We start from the raw sequence: 19920 nt of genomic DNA, 5'->3' as shown, positions 1-19920 counted from the left end.
TTTCTGGGACATATCAAATTCAGGGTGGCAGTAGTGAGTGTCGGGTGTTAAACTTGAAACCCCCGTCCCAGCTTTCCGCCATTTCCTTTTACGCAGCCAAGTCGACTGTAATGTAATAAAGCCAGGATTTCCACCTTTGGCCATTTGTGTGTGGCAGGTACAGAAACTGGACAGCTTCGACAGGCAGTCAAAGGGGGCGTCATTGCCCTGTCAACTTCAACATCACTTGTTCTGTATCGTTTCTTTAACATCTAAAGACAACTTTGATAGGCAGTGTGAAAGGCGCTTTACAGCTGGAAAGATTATGCTAAAACATAACCAAGTCAGATTTCCATAAAACTTCGCAGAGGTGACACCACCCACTCTGGTGTGATGTATGAACTGCTTTGGCAGAACGAGTGAGTTGAGTGTCGGGTGTGACTTTTCATGACTTCCACTATTCCCTTTCACACAGATGCTTCCTACCCTACTTTCGGAAGCTACGAAATTGCGGCGTCCACGTCAACCATCCCTCTTTTCAGATTGTATTGTCAGTGTAAGGCTTAATAGACAACAACCCCTTTCACGCTGTCTGCCAGATGTTCTGTCTGAAAAGTAAACATTGACTTTGAAAGGGAAGGGAAACCTGACAAGCTGGTAAATTGCCAACCTTTAACCCCCGCATTCCATGTCTGTCGTTCACACAGAACATGAAAAGAACGTCTTTGACAGACAGCGTGAAAGGTGCTATACTGTTAACGAGGTCATGCAGTCAGAGAACTGGGAAAGCCTTGCACCGGATGCATCAGTCTACTGCATCTGCTTTTCTGTCCGATTTTTCAAAGTGACTAACTTGCGCCTGCGAAGTTCAGTGCCTTTCGGAAATTCCAGGTCGATGTTAGCGTGGCGTGAGCTGAAGTGTCGCTGAAGATTTGAAGCTTTGAAAGACGCCTGCCACAAAAGGCAGAGTGGCTTGCCGTTGCGCCCAACAAAATAATATCAGCTCTCCCACTCCGGTAAAAAGGTCCTGTGTTCATCCACATATTTTCGTTTAACTGTGCATTCTTCCCCCGCCATTTTGAGAGCGAATTCGACGAATGATTTTCTCGAAAGATCGCGATCCGACTGGGAAACGTCGCGCTATTTCCATTCAAGGCGCGTGGCCAGTTTTGCGAAAATACCGTCACGAACTCAAGCAAAGCGCGTAACGCACATTAAAAAAAAACTCAACTTCGATATGCTTTGATGCCTTCGTAAGAGCCGCATGAAAACGGGCAAAGAGCCGCGGGTTCGCCACCCCTGCTGTACAACAACAGGGTAAGGCAATGTTAGCGTGCATGTTTATTTAATCCAAGAGGAGACTGGGGGCAGCAAGAAAACAGTGCTGCCCCGGAGCTAGTGAGAGGGGACTAGTTAGGGGTACTGATTGAGGGGTAATAGTAACGGGACCTAGTGAGGGGGACTAACGAGGGGCCCTAATGGTGGGGTACTTCTGGGGGAACAAGTAAGAGCAAGTGAATGGGCCGAGGGGGGCACGAGAGGGGGCTGAGTGAAGGGGCTTTAGTATGAGGGGCCTAACGAAGGCTCCTAGTGCCTAGTAAGGGGATCTAGTGAGGGGGCCCTTGTTAGAGGGCCTCGAGAGGAGGAGCTTAGTGAGGGAGCCTAGTGTCCATCTAGAAGAAGAAAAAACGGCCAGAAAAACAAAAGCCCACTGTCGCTATATCCTAGCAACCGTCTCCCGGGTGACGGACGGCGACGTCACTTCCTGATCGGCGCCGTTGGCGGCCGAGCGGCGCCATCTGGTAGGACTACTTGGCCACGAGCGGCGGCTCTGCGTGGCGGGAGGGGGCAACATATTGGAGCCGTTAAAATTAACACGCTGACACCGTTTGGCTGCAAAAAAAAAAAAAAAAAAGCATCCAACATACTGCGTTTATTTTATGAAATTAGTAATTAAACACCTAGCCATAATTACTGAAGCATCACTACTACTTCCTGTGTGCATGTGTGTGTGTGATCAAACCAAACCAACATTAGCTTCACACATACTCAGTCCTGCCCCCCCCCCAAAAAAATACAATAAAAAAATACAAAAGAGTCCAAAAAGAGACAAAGTAAGTCCAGGATCCGACCCACTCCCAAAATTCCCTTAAATAAGGTCCATGAGGATTTCGTCCTCCATGACGCTGGAGACTTGGGGCATTCCGGGTTGGGGTACAGCCCCCCGCTGAGCACCGGATATCAGCATCTGACCTGCAAACCACGCGTAAGCATTTAGACTGGTATTGTTGTTATATTAAATACAAAGATGCAATATTCATGATGTGCCATCAAATCAAGTAACTTGAATACAAAACCTAGTGGTGGACAAAGTGGCCTTACGTTCACCACAGTTAATGAGCGGTTATAAAATGCTAACATTCTTACCTATCCTGCAAGTGTAAAAAGAGTTAACTACCATTACACAACAGTCTGTGACAAGAAGTTAACCACGGTGAACTGACATCTCACAAGTGTAAAAAGAATCTAAGTAGCGTTACTGAATTGAGTCAAACCTGGCATGGGCTGTCTCCACTGCGCCTGCATTTGCGTGCCCCCTGCTGGCGCCGAGTGGACCATCTGCTGGCTGAGTCCCTGGTGTGACATCATCCCGGGCATGTGGGACACGCCCCCCTGCTGAGAGGCGGGACGACAAAGCTCAAACCTCGCCCAAGGCTCCGGCAGACGCACCGGAGGTTGCACGGCAGCGTTCTTACTGGCTGCTGCTGGCTGAGGAGGAGGCTGCGCAGTTGCGGATTGGCCCCTGGGTTGGCCAGACGCAGGATGGAGCCCTGGGGCGGGGCCTGGCCGCCCTGCGTCACCTGATTGGGCGGCGCCCCGCTGACGGGCGGCTGCTGGCTGTTGGGCCCGGCGGCTCTCATACTCATCTGAGTTCAAAGATCACACGGGTTAGTCACGCCAGCCGGCTCGGTGCAGACGCTTGTTTCTGACACAATTCACGATGAATACACACACGATATTCATTTTCTATGAATACATGTATGCTGTTAATACAGTCACTATGAATACATGCGTGTTGTTAAGCGTGTTGGCATGCGGCTGCTGCAAAGGAGAATAAGAATGGAGATCAAAGGCTCATCCACTGTGAAAATGAATAAAAACACTGCGTTGTCCACAGATATCATTCTATATTGTCTTATATATTATTATTGTAATATTGCGCGAGTATGTTCATTTCAGTGGAAGTGTATGAAGCATATTTAGTATGATGATGTGAAGGTTTATGTGAATTTTTGTGTCGTCGTAGAAATGATGTGATCTGGGCTGATTTCGTCACAGTATTCTAGTTTTTGGAATTTCTGATTTTTTGGGGGTTTTATGAGCTGGAAGCCCAAATTATGTAAACATAAACAAATAAATGAAATTGTTTACATTGTGGGCCTTGAACCTATAATCTATGAAAGTTTATCTTTTTGAATGGAATTATGGAAATAAATAAACTTTTCCATGATATTCAATTTTTTTGGAATGTGTCTATACAAGTTAAACTGGGCAAATTTTTTGACTGCCACTCATATGCCTATGAGTATTGTTATACTGTCTGTCTACTTGTGTTGCTGTACCGTGTGTTCAAATATCCGTTGCTTAAAGCGTTATAACACCACCAGATGTCATCCATTCGCCCGTCTATGGCCTTTTGCACCGTGTGTTAGCATGAAGCTAAACTGACTTTATCATGGCGAAGCTAAATGGTTGCTTTAAATACACAATGTGTGATTGTGTTTGTAACTCATTTTTTTGCTTGCAAGTCAAAGTCCCCCAAAAATCTACCAAACGATGGCTCTTATCTAAAAAAAAAAAAATCTGTGAGTCGGGTCACTCGTATGTCAAGGCACCACAGTATACAAATGTGTGTGTGTGTGTACGTGTAAAAGGGCCAGAGCACACATGATATGGACTGTACATGTAAGAATCTCTCACCATGTTGTTCTGCCTCTGCTGCTCCTCCATCATAGTGACCTGACTAACGGGGGGCATGCCCACCACCACCGACTGGACAGGAGGAAAAGGAGGAAGAGGAGTAGGACGAGGAGGAGGGTGTTGGCGGTGTTGTGAAGAACCAAAGAGTTCATTAAAAGAGGCGAGCAAGAGTACATGCACACAAGTCAACAGCACAAGGCAGCGCACGTGTGTGTATGTGTGTGTGTGTGTGTGTGTGCGTCTTGTTTTTGTTGTTGTTGATGTGGCCGACCTGCTGCTGCACATTGCCGTGGGAAACGGGGATGGGGCCGGGGGGGCGGGTGAGGAAGTTCTGGTTGGGAGGGACTTGACCGGGCTGCATCTGACCTCCGCCACCACCCAACTGCAAAAACCAACATTTATGATGAATAAAGTTTCTTCTTCCGGTACCACCTTCTCACCTGCATTCAAATTGAAATGTGGACATTTTGAACACTTCACACTCTCAAACAGAAAGCATTTGCATAAATAAAAAACTAGTATATTCAATATTTTGATTGAAGACTCTAAATTGCCCGTAGGTGTGAATGTCCTGGGAGCTAGCTAGCATGCGAGGAGACGCGAGATCCTAAAGTGCTGGCCCTAAGACGTGGGGCGCACTTTCCAGGGAAAAGCGTCACACGCTAAAAGAGGAGCGCGTCGTCCTGCCGAGCCGATTTCGGCGACTTGGTGCAAATTGAAATTTTAATTAAGGCCTCGAGATTGCTGCTGCCGTGGCTTCCTCTATTAGCGATGCAACACTGAATATGTGATGATACACACGAGGCAGCGGTTGAGAGAAAATAAATAAATAAAATCATTACTGTTTCATGCGTTCCACTGCCTCTAAATGCTCAAGACGCACACGCACTTTGTCCGGATATAAAATTAGCAGGATGACTAAACAACAACCATCGCCAAAAACGAACACAAATAGAATCAGGATAATTTTGTATTTTGTAATGTTTGTGAGTGCTTCTGCGTACAGTGTGGCTCAGGCATGGCTAACGTTACAGTTACAGTATTTACAAGTGACCCGATTTACGAGCTTTTCAAGATACTGTCCAAGCTGTCGTATTTTGGCTTGCGAGTGTCACGGTGTCATAACCTTCAAAGACACGATTTGAACACAAACGGTGCATCAACACATGAAGACCGAAAATATAACAATACTCACGAGCATACATTTTGTATCATCTGCGACTAATATTACTGCAGTTTAATGAGCCACTTCCAGTAGTTGTGAAAGTCGTTGTCTAACTAATAACTGTATTATACTGCCCCACACACGCCAGGAGGAGTCACAATCAGTGAATCATTAATTCTTTACATTCTATTTAATGATGTTATTACCCAGTGATATTTTCCCAATTTAAAAAAACATTACAAAACTTTGCTTGTTTTTTGGGAGGGAGGCTGGAATGGATTAATGTCATTTCCATTCATTTCAATGCAGAAAGATGATTTGACATGACGTGTTATGGAAAATTACAAAGTCGGTTTCTCCGTACTCATTTGAAAAGCAGCTTGTCATTAACTTCTGCTATGTTTTACAAATTGTACTTCTGCTGTATGTGTCATTTTGTAAGGTTTGTCCCAAGAGCTGCTAACTACACAAACTTTCTGTTCTACATGACCGGTCTATCACCGTGCGTATGCCTCTCCGGCCCCATCTGTACCGTGAGTCTTAGTGCAATACAGTTAGTTTTCCCACAATAATTATTGAACCGTGAGATTAGTTTTGAGTTAAGAGCGTGGGCACGTAGAACGAAATAGACTTATCTCAAGGCACCGCTGTATACTAGTTAAGAGGCGGAAACGAGAGAGATGTCGATGGGTGAAAAACAAGCAATTGTGAATCGGAGCACTGCATAATTTAGTCTTGGTATAGTAGAGTTGTGCATTGAGTACCGAGAATCGGTTGGAACCTGAACTAACATTCTGATTCTCCTGGAATCTTTCATATTTTAAAAGGTTCGGTTTCGATGCTTACAGTCCATCGAGCCGCCGAACCGAAGAAGAACGTGCAAAAAACGAAAGAAGATGTGTTGAAAACAACAAAGAAGTGCCAACAAACTTTTGGACTGAGAGACGACCACTCTACCACCTGAGCCTTGTCGCCCCCTCTCTTGTGAAAGGGTAAGCTATACTCCTGTGAAAATTAATATCATATAAATTCAAGTTTATAGCTTTTACATTAATACTGGTTACCGTGTGAGAAATTGATTCTTAAAAAGTAAAAAGTTAATAGAATTACAATTCATGTAGAAGTTCAGATGGTTTAATCCATAAATAACTGGTTATCTTCATTTAAACCAGGGATGTCCAAACTTTTTCTTCAAAGAACTCAAATGAGGCAATTCAAGTCTATTTGACATCTTTACTTAAAACAAACCATCAGTTTAGCTAAAGATATGTTAAGCTATAGTTATTTTTATATATTCTAAGTAGTTACAAAAATGCAGCCCTTTGGGGGGCACAAGCCAGTGCAAACGGTAGGCCGGTCCCAAGCCCAGAAAATGCAGAGGGTTGCGTCAGGAAGGGCAACAAATATGAGCGTTCATCCAAAGAATTGCATACCCGAGCTGTTGTGGCTCGGGTTAACAATGTCCGCCACCGAGACTGTTAACCGACAGGGCGCCGGTCGAGATTCAGCTATTGTGGGTCGAAGACGAAGGAGAGGTAGAAAGCGGGTTCTTCGGCAGAAAGAGAAATGGAAAGCACAGGGCCTGGAACTGAAAGTGTGAGACTTTGAATATTGGGACTATGACAGGAAAAGCTTGGGAGTTGGTTGACATGACAATTAGGAGAAAGGTTGATATATTGTGTGTCAAGGAGACCAGGTGGAAGGGCAGTAAGGCTAGAAGTTTAGGGGAAGGGTTTAAATGATTTTACCATGGTTGGACACTAAAGAAGGAGAAAAAGATCTATACAGGTTGGCCAGACAGAGGGATAGAGATGGGAAGGATGTGCAGCAGATTAGGGTGATTAAGGATAGAGATGGAAATGTGTTGACTTGTGCCAGTAGTGTGCTCGATAGATGGAAAGAATTCTTTGAAGAGTTGATGAATGAGGAAAATCATAGAAAAAGAAGAGTAGAAGCGGCAAGTGTGGTGGACCAGGAAGTAGCAATGATTAGTAAGGGGGAAGTTAGAAAGGCACTAAAGAGGATGAAAAATGAAAAGGCAGTTGGTCCTGATGACATTCCTGTGGAGGTATGGATGCATCTCGGAGAGGTGGCTGTGAGGTTTTTGACCAGCTTGTTCAACAGAATTCTAGCAGGTGAGAAGATGCCTGAGGAACGGAGGAAAAGTGTGCTGGTGCCCATTTTTAAGAACAAGGGTGATGTCCAGAGCTGTGGGAACTACAGAGGAATAAAGTTGATGAGCCACACAATGAAGTTATGGGAAAGAGTAGTGGAGGCTAGACTCAGGACAGAAGTGAGTCTTTGCGAGCAACGGTATGGTTTCATGCCTAGAAAGTGTACCACAGATGTATTATTTGTCTTGAGGGTCTTGATGGAGAAATACAGAGAAGGTCAGGAGCTACATTCTCTTTGTAGATCTAGAGAAAGCATTTGACAGAGTACCCAGAGAGAAACTGTGGTACTGCATGTGAAAGTCTGGAGTGGCAGAGAAGCATGTTAGAAAAGTACAGGACGTATGAGGGCAGAAGAACAACGGTGAGGTGTGCTTGTAGGTGTGACAGAGGAGTTTAAGGTGGAGGTGAGACTGCGTCAGGGATCAGCCCAGAGTCCCTTCCTGTTTGCAGTGGTGGTGGATAGGCTGACAGATGAGGTTAGACTGGAGTCCCCGTGGACCATGATGTCCGCAGATGACATTGTGAGCCGTAGTGAAAGCAGGAAGCAGGTGGAGGAACAGTTAGAAAGGTGGAGGCATGCACTGGAAAGGAGAGGAATGACGATTAGCCCAAGTAAGACAGAATATATGTGCATAAATGTGAGTGGTGAAGAGGGGAGAGTGAGGGTGGAGGGAGAAGAGATAACGAGGGTGGATGACTTGAAATACTTGGGTTCAACAGTTCAGAGCAATGGCGAGTGTGGTAAGGAAGTGAAGAAACGGGTCCGAGCAGGTTGGAACGGGTGGAGGACGGTGTCAGGTGTGTTATGTGACAGAAGAGTCTCTGCTCGGATGAAGGGCAAAGTCACTAAGACAGTGGTGAGGCCAGCCCTGATGTATGGATTCGAGACAGTGGCACTGAAGATATTGAGGTTCTCTCTAGGAGTGACCAGGTTGGATAAAATTAGAAATGCGCTCATCAAGGAGCCGACCAAAGTTAGATCTTTTGGATACAAAGTTAGAGACAGCAGACACGTCCAGAGTAGAGGGGGAGTAAAGGGTGATGAGAATGGAGCTGCCAGGCAAGAGAGCTAGAGGAAGACCAAAGAGAAGGTTGATGGATGTCGTGAGGGAAGACATGAGGGCAGTTGGTGTTAAGAGAGGAGGATGCAGGAGATAGGCTTACATGGAAAAGGATGACACGCTGCGGCGACCCCTAATAGGACAAGCCGAAAGGAAAAGAAGAAAAGTTACAAAAACAGCAAGGTAATAAAGCAAAACGGCAATGATTTTTCAGGATTTTGCAGCAAGGAAGTGAGAGATGAGAACAAACTTCTTTTCCACCCAGAGTAAACAAGAAAAAGTACTGTAGTAAAATGCAGGCACACGACACGGGCTGTGTCAAATGTTCATTTTATTCTATGCTGCACGCCGCTAAAAAAAATGGTCGTACTTTGAACACCCCTTATTTAAACCATGCAAACCTTTGTGAACAAGTGCCCTAAAAGAATTGTAATTAAGAATCGTGTGGAACCAGAATCAAAACAATGAACCGGAATTGGAATCGGAACCATTCAAATTCAAATGATGACCGAGCCTACAGTATAGTTTTGTAGTAACAGAACTGTATCTTAACGGACGCGGCGGACAAGTGGCTCTACCCCCATTGGGGAGACGTGGGGGTTGGGAAGGAAGCGAGCTCTGGTTGCGTCCCTGCAGAGTGGCACACTACGTGTACGGCATCTCATGTAATATATGTGACATCTGCGCTACCCGCTCTCTATTATTCATGGCTGTCCAACTTTAGCTTTGTCTAATCTTATCACTTTCAACATCACTTAACGACAGGACAGGGCCTCATATGTACTGTCGAAACATTTATCAGGCCCTCAAACTGTGCACAAAAAGATACAGGAGGTCTGGCATTTTGGTTTGAAGAGTCAATTTTGGGGTTATTTTGGTACATTCCTGGGCTTCTAAAATTGGAATGCCACCTAGATTTTTTTCAGATTGATACAAAATTTGAACCACGTACAGAATACTAGACAGATTTGCGACGCCAAACTGCGTAGAATTTGAGTTTTCGTCATTGCATGTGGGTAGAGGATGACAGGGAAATTTGATGACTCGTCGAATTACACAAAATTATTAAGTCAATTTGTGAGCTCCGAGTTATTGCCCTCAGTCGAATGGTGACTGTAGAGACGCTTCTCACAGCTGTTCTTTTCTCATCAATCCATTGCTCGAGTTGGTCTTCCAACTCGGGCCCACCTCGCATTGTTTCCGCGGAAACACAGCTTCGTCTTCTTGACCTGGTGAAGCCCTTTTTCCTGCTTCCTCCGCTTGCGAACCATGGATTCGTTGATCTTGAATTCTCTCACGGCTGCTCGATTCCCATGTTCCTCCGCGTAACTAATAGCTTGCAGTTTAAACTGTGCTCCGTAAGCGTGTCTCGTCGTAGGTGCCATTTTCGGGGGTCCTTAGCCAAACCGGAACTATATACCTACTGGCGGCGTGTCTTTAGCGTCCTCTGTCACACGCAACCGTCCCCCCTTTACGTCCGCATGCTGTCCTTAGTCACGTCCGCCTATCTCTATATAAGCAGTGTGTTGGCAGGAAATGCTCCCAGTCAGTCAAGCGCAGCGCTCATTAATGTCACACAACATCATTTACAGATTTTGGAACTCGGTGCACACATAAGGCGCGCCGCATTATAAGGCGCCCCGTCCATTTTGGAGAAAATTTAAGACTTTTAAAGTGCGCCTTATGGTCGTGAAAACACAGTCCACATGCTGGCTGTCAAGCGGGACTAAAAATGTCTCATGATGTTCGCGCACTCACAGCCGACGACGAGGTTCTTTAAAGCGGTCATGCCAGCCAACTATCCAAAGGGAAGATGTATTTTCGGGGTCTAGGCATAGCTAGTTAGCTAACTGCACATCGCAATTGTCCCGGATAACCACTGATGCGGACGAAGGCACTCAAGTTCTTATATTGTGGGGGAGCAGGGAACTCCAAAGTGAGTCATCCATTGCAGTTTTCGTATACGATGGCGGCGCGGCGTAAATGCGGCCCGGCCAATTATTACATTAAAGCCGATTAGCTGATCAGCATAAAATGCTAATTATCGTCCGATACCGATCAAATTGGTGTAAAGTCTACAATACATCGCATTATCTTTCAACGTATAATGCATTTAGAAACTAATCTCTGAATTCGCTTTGCAGGGTCTTTAAAATGAAAAAAAGGTTGAAAAATATTCAGAAAAATTAAAATAAAAAGCACGATGAAATTTCTTCTGTATATGGCTTTTACAAAAACAATACTACTTGAAACTCGAAAGTGAGCACGATTAGCCTCGTCAAGGCAATTTAAAATTTAGTATCAGCCAGAGAGGTTGATGATGAGCGCTTGTGTCGTTTGCCATTAGCATCTTGCAGGGATGCAGTGGAGTGCCTGCGCTGAATGCAAACGTCAACAGCGATGCAGGTTAACCGCCAGTCAACTCCCCCAGCGCTCCTCTACGTGAACTCCTCCTCCTCATCATTATCGCTCTGGTTCACTAGATCGCTTTGGCCGCCCCCCTCCGTTAGCACTCACCGCGCGGTGACTCTGGATCTGCTTGTGGTTGGTTATGACCTGCCGGATACCGTTGACGAAGCCGCTCTGGTCATTGGGGATGAGGCCCATGAAGATGCGCTTCTTGGATGAGTAGAGCAGCATGAGCACGCGCACCTCGCATGGCGACGTCGTGTGTGGGAAGTGGACGCAGCCGGCCTGGAGGCAGAAGAGGAATGGGCTAGCAGCAAGAAAATGACAAATTGTGGCCCCCGCCAGCATTTAACTTGCCCCTCCCTGCTAATCTATGCATAGTATACCATTAGTCTGCATAGTATACAATTACACATCACTGTAAGGGACTTCATACTAATTATTATTATTAATAAAAACATTTCATATAATATAGCTTATGAAAAACAAATGGTGTGTTTTGGTAGCTACGAGCATGGTGACAGAAAGAAACTCCTCTCAAGGCACTGTACTTTTGTATCTCTGCTGCCTTTTGATTAAGTACAGGCCAATATTTCTTTGAACTCGCCATTCAAGTGTGTTTTAACTTGTGAATAATCGAAAGGAAGAAAAAAAAAAATAAAATCCCATCAAAACAGTTTGAAAACATTCAAATTCATCATCTTGAAACTTACAAAACCGTTGGCCATAATGCGGTAGAGGCCTTTGAGCGATTCCATGTCCTTGTTGGTGAAGAGAAACTGAACCATTCGAGAGTTTCTGAACAGGGGACCTAACGTCGTCTGCGGAGAGAGCGCCGAACGGTCAAAATAACAACAAATGAGCTGCCGTTACAATGAAAAACACCTGAAAGCTGCTCACCAAAAGCTGCTGCGGGATCAGCTGCATTATGAGCTTCTGCGGCCACTGGTCCGTGTTGCTGTGGAGACAAACGTGTCAGCTGCAAAAGGTGGCAAAAGAATGACCGGTCCACTCACAGGTTCTCCCCCTGGTTGACTTGCACTTGACACGGCAGGGAGCGCGTCAGATTGGTGGCAGAATCCATGGAGGAGGCTTTGGGTTTCTGCAGGAGGGGGGGGGGGGGGAAAGAAGATAAACTCACACTCCAACTAGGAAATATTTTTTTTTTCTTCTTTTAACACCTGCTCTGATCTGCGAAGTCACAAGGTGAAAGATTTCACGCGATTATTCGACAAGGTACATCGCCGCCACGTTCTATTTTGGGTCTACGTGAGAAGTCAGCTCAATTTTAGGAAGAGTCAACACATCGCACACTATTTCTTTACAATTTTAGAAAAGTTTTGCCTACAAAAAAAAAACAAAAAAAACACTAAAAATATAACATCACTTTGATTATTGCTACATGGACACATTAGGTAAAGGAAAGGAAGCGCAGCCACAAATTGCCCATAATTCAGGCTGCGCCAATAGTTACTGTTGTTTCCTAAAAAAAAATTATTACATATACTGTTAAAAGTTTAAATTTAAATGCCATTCTAAGTACGTTCACAAAATGAATTACCTCCTGCCACTCCAGCACGCCGCTCCACGCCACAATCTTGTTGGCCATGCCCTGCTGCTGCACCATAGGATTGGGGTTCACTTGTGGTGCCTGCCCAGCCGACGTTTCAAAAAACATTTGAGCATAATTATAGCACTGTGTACACAAACTTGGCACAACTGCTCAAAGGTCGTACGTCGTACCATATTGGGCTGTGTCGTAGGCGGTGCGGGCTGGCTGGGCACCGCCTGCTGCTGATGAGTGGCCAGCTGAGGCTGCTGACCGGGCGGCGGCTGGCCAGACGGCGGCACCGCTTGCTGTGGCGGGTTGGGAGGGCCCGGCTGCTGCGGCATCATGGACTGAGAAGCTGTGGTGACGGTGGCAATGTTGGGCTGGTTGAGCTTCACCCCCGACAGCGACGGCATGGACGGCTGGCCGGCGAACGGCGGGCCTGCATTGACCAACCCCGAGACTGGAGGAGAGAGGGAGGACTTGTCGTTAGTAATCATGTTTTCCAATTCAGCAAGTCTAGCATAAGCAAAGCACAGTGCTTTGCATTAACAGCCGTTGCGTGTAACTCTCGTTGAGTACATCCTTTAAATAGCGAGCACGCAAACAAGAACAAGAGCGAGACAACAACAAGACAAAAGGAGTGGAAACTTGGCAAGCATGCACACGCAGACACACATTGAGCTGGCAACTAACATCGGTTCTTCTGGCCTTTGGCTGCCTCCACAACCATCTGTGCAGCCACCTGAGCAGCAGTCATGGTGGGTGGATTCTGTCGGTGGGCAGATTAAACAGGAAGACAAAGCTGCGTCAAACATTTTTGCTCCGGCAACACAAACGGCGCCACCTGAACGCTGGCCAAATGCAAAATGGCTCAAATTAAAACTGCTGCCGCTGTCTGAGTACCTGATAAGGATGCGCCGTACTCATGCTGGGAGGCGCCGGCGGACCACCGACCAGAGGCTGATTGACAGTCGGCAGCTGAGGCGGCAGGACTGGCTTCAATGGCCCGGGACCCCCAGCTGACGACACTACAAGACATGGAAAAATGGTTAAATTGCATGTTTTATTACATCAGTCTTCATAACAAATAAAACGTAAATTCATATATTATTTATTGAGTCATGTTTAGTCATCACACGTTTGTGTTTATTTCATTCTCAACTGCATATACATTGGTTAGATTGAATGATATTCAATGCTGCTGACTATTCTTCCTGCTTTTGACCATCTACATATCTAGTCCCCTCTTGCATAATACATTATTTTGTGTATACTACTTGCTGATAATTAATATAGCTGGCATTTATTTAATTCTCAACTGCATAAACAGGCTAATTAGATTAAATGCTGCTTGACTATGCTTGCTGCATTTGTCCATCTGTATATCAAGTATGCATAGACCATTTCTTATGTATATTAGTCGCTAATAGTTAACGTTGCTGTGTTTATTTCATTTCCACCTGCTTTTTTTACACATGTTCATTGCTGCTGAATATTGTTGCTGCTAGTTTTGATGCAGTTTACATTCATTTTTAAATCATTGCATTAGTTAATATTAATCTATTTATGAGAATCAATTTATTAATGTACAGCAAACCCGTGCTGCAAACCGAAGGAGCATACTGTATAGCGCCTCCAGCAACAACATGCAAGGAGTTGGTTGTTACGCAGAAGACGGCAGATCAGGATTGGCTATCATAAGACTTGGAATCTACCAACCAATCGCCAGAACGTTTGTAGCTGATGTCATCATGTTTGCCTCCGTGTAAAGAAAAAACTAGCTTCAAGCTCATCTGACGGGCCGCTGTGAGGCTGCAGCTATCTTGGTACTAGCTGCTACTGTGGCTAACACGGCGCAGCGCTCCTCTTTAAGTCACTGATCATCACCTCCACGGCGACGAATTACTCATAACTCCACCCTAGGATGAGGAGTATGAACAGGAAAAGACAGCTAAGCCATGCTAAACCGGCACCAAGATATCATTAAATGTCATGAAGCAAATGCCAGAACAAGAAGTCCAATCTTAGTCATATGTGTAACTTACCAGGAAGTGAAATGCCCCTGACCAACACCATGTCTTGACTGTAGTCCGGGTGGGGCTCTACAACGCCTCCCACCGGAGAGGCCCGCTCAAACAGAGCTCGCAGCGCAGGCAGCTTCCTCGGGGCCACCACCGAGAAGTGGATTCCTCTCTGCAAAGTACACACTGACGTGAACATCATGTGGCACACAGAAATAACAAAAGGGTTCGCAAGAACTCACATCTCGGATGATTTTAACCAGGTTGTCGGCAGTGCAGCCAGTGTAGCTGACGCTCTCCACGGCAGGAAGCAAGTACGGCGGGGAGTTACACAGCAGCACACACACTTTGTGCGTCTGACCTCTGGTGATAGCAGAAAAAAAAAAAAAAGCAACATGATAGCGAGAAAATAACCCACATGGGAGTTGTTGTGTGTATTTCTTTGCCAACTCGCTAGCATAATTACTATTGGGGTTTGAGCATGTTCTGAAAATGTTTTGAAAATTCAGCCCCGAAGCCAAGTTTGACTTAACAACATGACATTTGGTAGCCATGTTTATTATAAATAGCTGCACAAAAAGTCTCAAGAGGTCATTGCTTAAAAGACAGGAACTCGGATGCTTTGAAGTGGCCATTTAAGGCTCATTTTTACAGGGCTGTACAAGTTACCTGTAACTGTGTTGGTTTATTTCTTAAACCCCATCGTATACTTGTATTTATTCTATATTTATTATGATTTTATGTATTTATTGCTAATTACAGTTTGATTAATTATTTATAAAAAACAAAAACAAAAAAAAAAACATTTATTTATTTAAAATCCCGTGTCTGAAAAGAGACCATTTTGGTTTGATCCAACCATTTTTGGGTCACTGTAGTTATGACACTCCTGATTATTTTATATTGTAATAATAAAGTTACAGTTAACTGTATTTATTTTATTAGTTATAATTATATTTTCATTTAGCTCATATTTAGTATTACTTTATTTTTAATCTAGTTTAGAGTATTTTTAAAAAAGTCTCATGAAACCACACCTGAAAAGACTCACCAAGGCATACATTTATTTAAATGTATTTTATATTCATTACGAATTTATCCATTTAATTTGTATTCATTATTTATTTAAAAAAGTCGCCAAAAAAAAAAAAATATTCCTGAGAATAAATCATTTTACTTTATGTCATTTTAGACATGGCCGTCTATTATTTAGCAATGTTACTCAAAATTGTATTATGGGCAAGCAGTAAATGTTACTATCCTCAATACTTATTACATAAGTTTTCTATTCTTTATTATTCTGCTGTTTTTTGATGCAAAATGCATCTTGACCAGACTCAGATCGTAATACTTTTTTTCAGAATACTGTGTTACCATAGCGACACGGTTCCCCAAAGACTACCAAAAAAGTCCCATTGGCAATTACTCCCCCCGCCCCCCAATTTCCCTGTTATCCCGACGACGTAATCGCAAAAAAAATACCAAAAAGTCCAAAAGTCCCATTGAAATGAATGGGACCCGTGTCAAGTTTAACGTATCCGCACAAATGAGGTTTAAATAGATTCGTCTCGGCCGGACTCGGATTTGACTTTCCAACTTGCAAGAGTCAGCATGCCCCTTCAAAATCTCCACTGGACTTTTCGAGTTTTTATTTTTAAAATTGTATTCATTTTAACATCCATTTAGAATGGCCACCTGTCTGACTTGAGACTGCAATGCATGTGAAGAGCCTCACATTTGTTCCCGCATCTTCTTGAAGTCGTCAAAGAGCTGCAAGGCCACAGAGAGGCCCTCCGCAATCAGGCTGCAACTCTCCGCTCCTCCCCCCATGAATCTGAGCAGAGAAGACGGCAAACACTTGAGACGCCCTGCTGCTAAATAACGCGCACTTTACACAAAGAGGTGGACTCACTGGATGCTGTCGATCCAGGAGACAAACTCGAAGGCCGAGCTAGTGGGTGCGTGACACTGGACGTATGACTCGGGGGCGCAGTCCACTGTGTTGAACACCACCAGGCCATACTGAGTTCCCCCGTACTGGTGGACGGTGTGAAAGGGGGGGGAAAGCATGTCTTGTTAAACAGTCATGGCTAGAAAAAATGGCACCCCAGGGATGCCAATATTTTTGTGCACGACTGTACGCATTATATATTCATATATGTTTCAGTGACACGGCACAAGCTTTTACATAGGATGCAGTATTCCTATATATTGTATGCCCCTCGATCGAGTATCGTTATAACACGCCACACAGAAAGAGTTGTAGGTATATATAAGGAAATCATCACCTCTTGTCAAATGTATCGATTTAACTGCTATATGTCTGCTATATAATCACTTTGAAATGGCAGATGTGGTTTGTAACGGGGTTCCAGAGTTATCAAGAACATTTTGAACATCTTTGTCCTGTTTTCAATGTTTATTACAGTAATGTAGAACTAAATTTGCTCGTTTTTAATATTCAGACAGAGTTGGTGCACCCCCCTTTCTCAAACACTTTATAGCCAATGAAGGAAGGGCGCTTAGCGGAGTTAAAATTGCATTTTAGAAAAGAAAAATACATAGTTGCCCTGTGACCTCCACTTGGGGCAAACTAGATGTGTCTAATTCTCATATTCACTGTATCAGCAGGTTTTAGGACACCAATTTAAGACTTTAAAGCAGCCTTCCAATCAGATTTAAGACATCTCCTTCACTAAATGTGAAAACATTACATACAATTGCCAGTACATCCATTCCTCATTGCATCTGTGGTCATTTTAGAACACCTGAACCATGGATTTAAGCCTCATTTTTAAGAGTAATTAAAGCGTTCGTTTAAGGAGCACAGTTTGGTAATTCCTAGATAAGTAGTAAATGATCACACTGCCCATTTTGGGCATCAGATGGTACAAAAAGTCATACTGAAACACTCACGTCGCCTCCAAAGTCTGTTTCCGCAGGCGGGCCTGCGTTGAAAAACCTGTGGTAAGACATGCATTGCATGAATTAACTGTTTATCCATGATGATAAGAGGAGTCGTCATTCATGATGGCCTTACTCAATGGCTGGAAGTATGTAATTCTTCCGGAGGGACTCAAAGTAGGGACCCAGGTTGGCAGTGCCTTCAATAACAAAGACCACATCAGACACCTGGTTGCTGCCAGCCTTGGCGGACGCCTCCATGAGGGACACCATGGATCTACACAAACAAGGTTCAGCAAATGTGTCAATTACGATTCCATTCGCGTTTTTATGATGCTTTTAAAGGTCTGGACCTCAAACGACAGTGGGATATGACAGTGACGTCTTGTCAACAGAAACTTTGTCAACAGTTAGCTTCGTTGGCTCGTAGCTTTAAACTGTCAGACAGGCTTAGGAGCACACGCAAATAAGTACACAGCATTTTTTTTTTTAAATGATACTAATTTTCAATTACATGGTGAGCTAGAAAGATAAAGAAAAAAGCGAAAGTACAAAAAGAACAACAATGTAAAGATGCTTTGGAGTGACAGCAGCCATTAGCCAGGCACCGAGTTTTAAACTCACGCGAGTGAAAACAAAACGTCCGTCCGTCCCGTCACAACATGGCGACGTTCCGCCACATATATCAGGATCGAGAATCAGCTTTTAGTGAAATAAAAGACGAACTAAATAACCTAAACGTGTGACTCGCTCTTGTCACAGCATGGCTAGCATAAACGTTTTGTTGTATTTGCACAGGAAGTGGCGGAGCAGAAAAGTGAAGTGACGCAGGTCTTTCATCTTCTTCGTCCACCATTTTAGGGCGGTATTTTGACTCTGCTGCCGCTCAGCGGTCATTGTGGTTGACACCGACGTCTCTCCCTCCCTCACGCCACGTCGTCCAATAGATGTCAGCAAATAGCTTCAGTGGATAAAAACTGGATGTTTGATGTTTGACACCGAACAAGAGGCTTTGAGGGCTATTAAGGGACTGATTGCCCAGCCTAACAGGGAGCTTAGAGTCCGTACATCAGTATAAATTAAAACACATGTAGCAAACATTAGGATGTAATATATCATTACAATAGTAGCCTCAGTGATGGGTAAGCCACTACAATGTAATGCTAATCAGGCACAGACAGACAGAGAATTACATATATAGTTAAGTATCAGAACTATTACAAAAAAACTATTCGAAAAAAAAAATTCAACAATAACTGACAAAATACTAAAATATTTGACAAAAAAATGGACAAAAAAGACAAACATAAGAAAAATATTATTTATTATTTAGATACTACACAAAATATGAAAATATTTCAACAAAACTAACATAAAATAATAAACTAGTAAAAACAATATTGGAAGCAAATACAAACATTAATTGAAAACTACACGATCCCCGAAATACTGACATTTTACACAAAGAAATCTAATTAAAAATGTTTGACAAAAACGACACATTAGAAAGAAACCCCAAAAGATACGAAACAAACAAACCAAAAAAATTGCAACAAAATTATTAGAAAATAATACAAACTAATACAAAATATTGGACAAAAAATACAGAACACCGAGATGAAAAATACACAATCCAAAATAGTAGAAAGAAATAGAAATGTTTGACACAAAAGAAACAAATATTTGAATATATACTGTATTATTTAAAAAATGCTACAAAGAATAATCACAATCATTTAAAAAATATTTAAAACTAAAACTAAATATTTGACAAAACAAAGTAACTAAATTATTAAATGAGAACGACATGATCTAAATAATACTGAAATATTGGACTAAAATACAAAAATGTTTGGAAAAAATATTAGGCATGTGATTTTTTTTTAAATGCGAACAAAAAATAACAATATAGCAATTATTAGAAAATAAGGCAATAAATACAAACCAGACAACCAGACAAAAAAATGAAAACATGTTGGACAAAAAGATGACAAATATTAGTAAATATATATATAATAAAACAATAATAATAATAAATAAAATAGGGGAAAAAAACACCATAGAATGGTTAGAGAGGTTAAAAGTGTGCCGATAACCATAGAGCAGGGAATGGAATGTGCTGTGATTACATTGCATGTTAGGTGTCTTCAAAGAATGAGTCGTTTTACTTGATTTTAGCCATACCATACAGTGGTTAACTTGGGTCCCGTGAGCACTAATGATGCTCAAATGATACTTAATCTCTTGCTTGTACAGTTTTGAACCTGGAGCGGCTGAATTGTTGTGTTACGTAATTGGCAAAGCGCCGCGTGTCCAACACGCCGTGATTCATTGCTCTTGTTATTCTAACGAGCTACATTAGCATGAGCAGCTGCTAGCTGCTGAACTTGTCGGCATTTTAAGCCATGCAGCGTGATGTATAAACGCCTCGCACCACGGACCCCCCCCACCACCCCTCCCCAAGACTCTATCACACCACCACCTCCTCTTCCTCGCTCGATTCTCTCAGCTCACTGAACTGAGTCAAATGTCTTTCCCACTAAATGATTTTTTTTCTCTTCTGCACAGTGGGAACGTTGCCATGGAGACACGAACCCCCCTCGCCCCCTCCCCTCCCACTTTTCTTCTAGAGCTGGTGCCATCTAGAGAGGCATCATGCCCAGTGCCCATTTTA

At 43.5% G+C, this 19920-nt stretch overlaps 1 protein-coding gene across 2 annotated transcripts; it reads right to left on the bottom strand.

The window, feature by feature from the left end:
- Positions 1-1897: 1897 nt before the first annotated feature.
- Positions 1898-18068, bottom strand: med25 (mediator complex subunit 25). Of its 2 annotated transcripts, XM_061749811.1 has the most exons (20): positions 17871-18068; positions 17383-17523; positions 17259-17304; positions 16255-16379; positions 16078-16176; positions 14585-14705; positions 14367-14514; positions 13225-13349; positions 13015-13090; positions 12513-12781; positions 12331-12420; positions 11786-11871; positions 11670-11727; positions 11483-11590; positions 10878-11054; positions 4232-4342; positions 3961-4032; positions 2736-2906; positions 2535-2655; positions 1898-2232 (listed from the first exon to the last, which is right to left on the bottom strand). In XM_061749811.1, exons 2-20 carry the CDS (start codon positions 17517-17519, stop codon positions 2129-2131), a joined length of 2244 nt encoding a protein of 747 aa, XP_061605795.1. In that variant the 5' UTR covers positions 17520-17523; positions 17871-18068; the 3' UTR covers positions 1898-2128. The 2 variants fall into 2 exon arrangements, with proteins under 2 accessions (XP_061605795.1, XP_061605796.1); XM_061749812.1 differs by lacking the exon at positions 3961-4032.
- Positions 18069-19920: the final 1852 nt, after the last annotated feature.

Source organism: Phyllopteryx taeniolatus, chromosome 16 (assembly GCF_024500385.1).
Source record: "Phyllopteryx taeniolatus isolate TA_2022b chromosome 16, UOR_Ptae_1.2, whole genome shotgun sequence".
NCBI classification, from domain to species: domain Eukaryota; kingdom Metazoa; phylum Chordata; class Actinopteri; order Syngnathiformes; family Syngnathidae; genus Phyllopteryx; species Phyllopteryx taeniolatus.
Note: the sequence above shows the minus strand (reverse complement) of the source record. Positions and strands in the feature narration are given on the sequence as shown.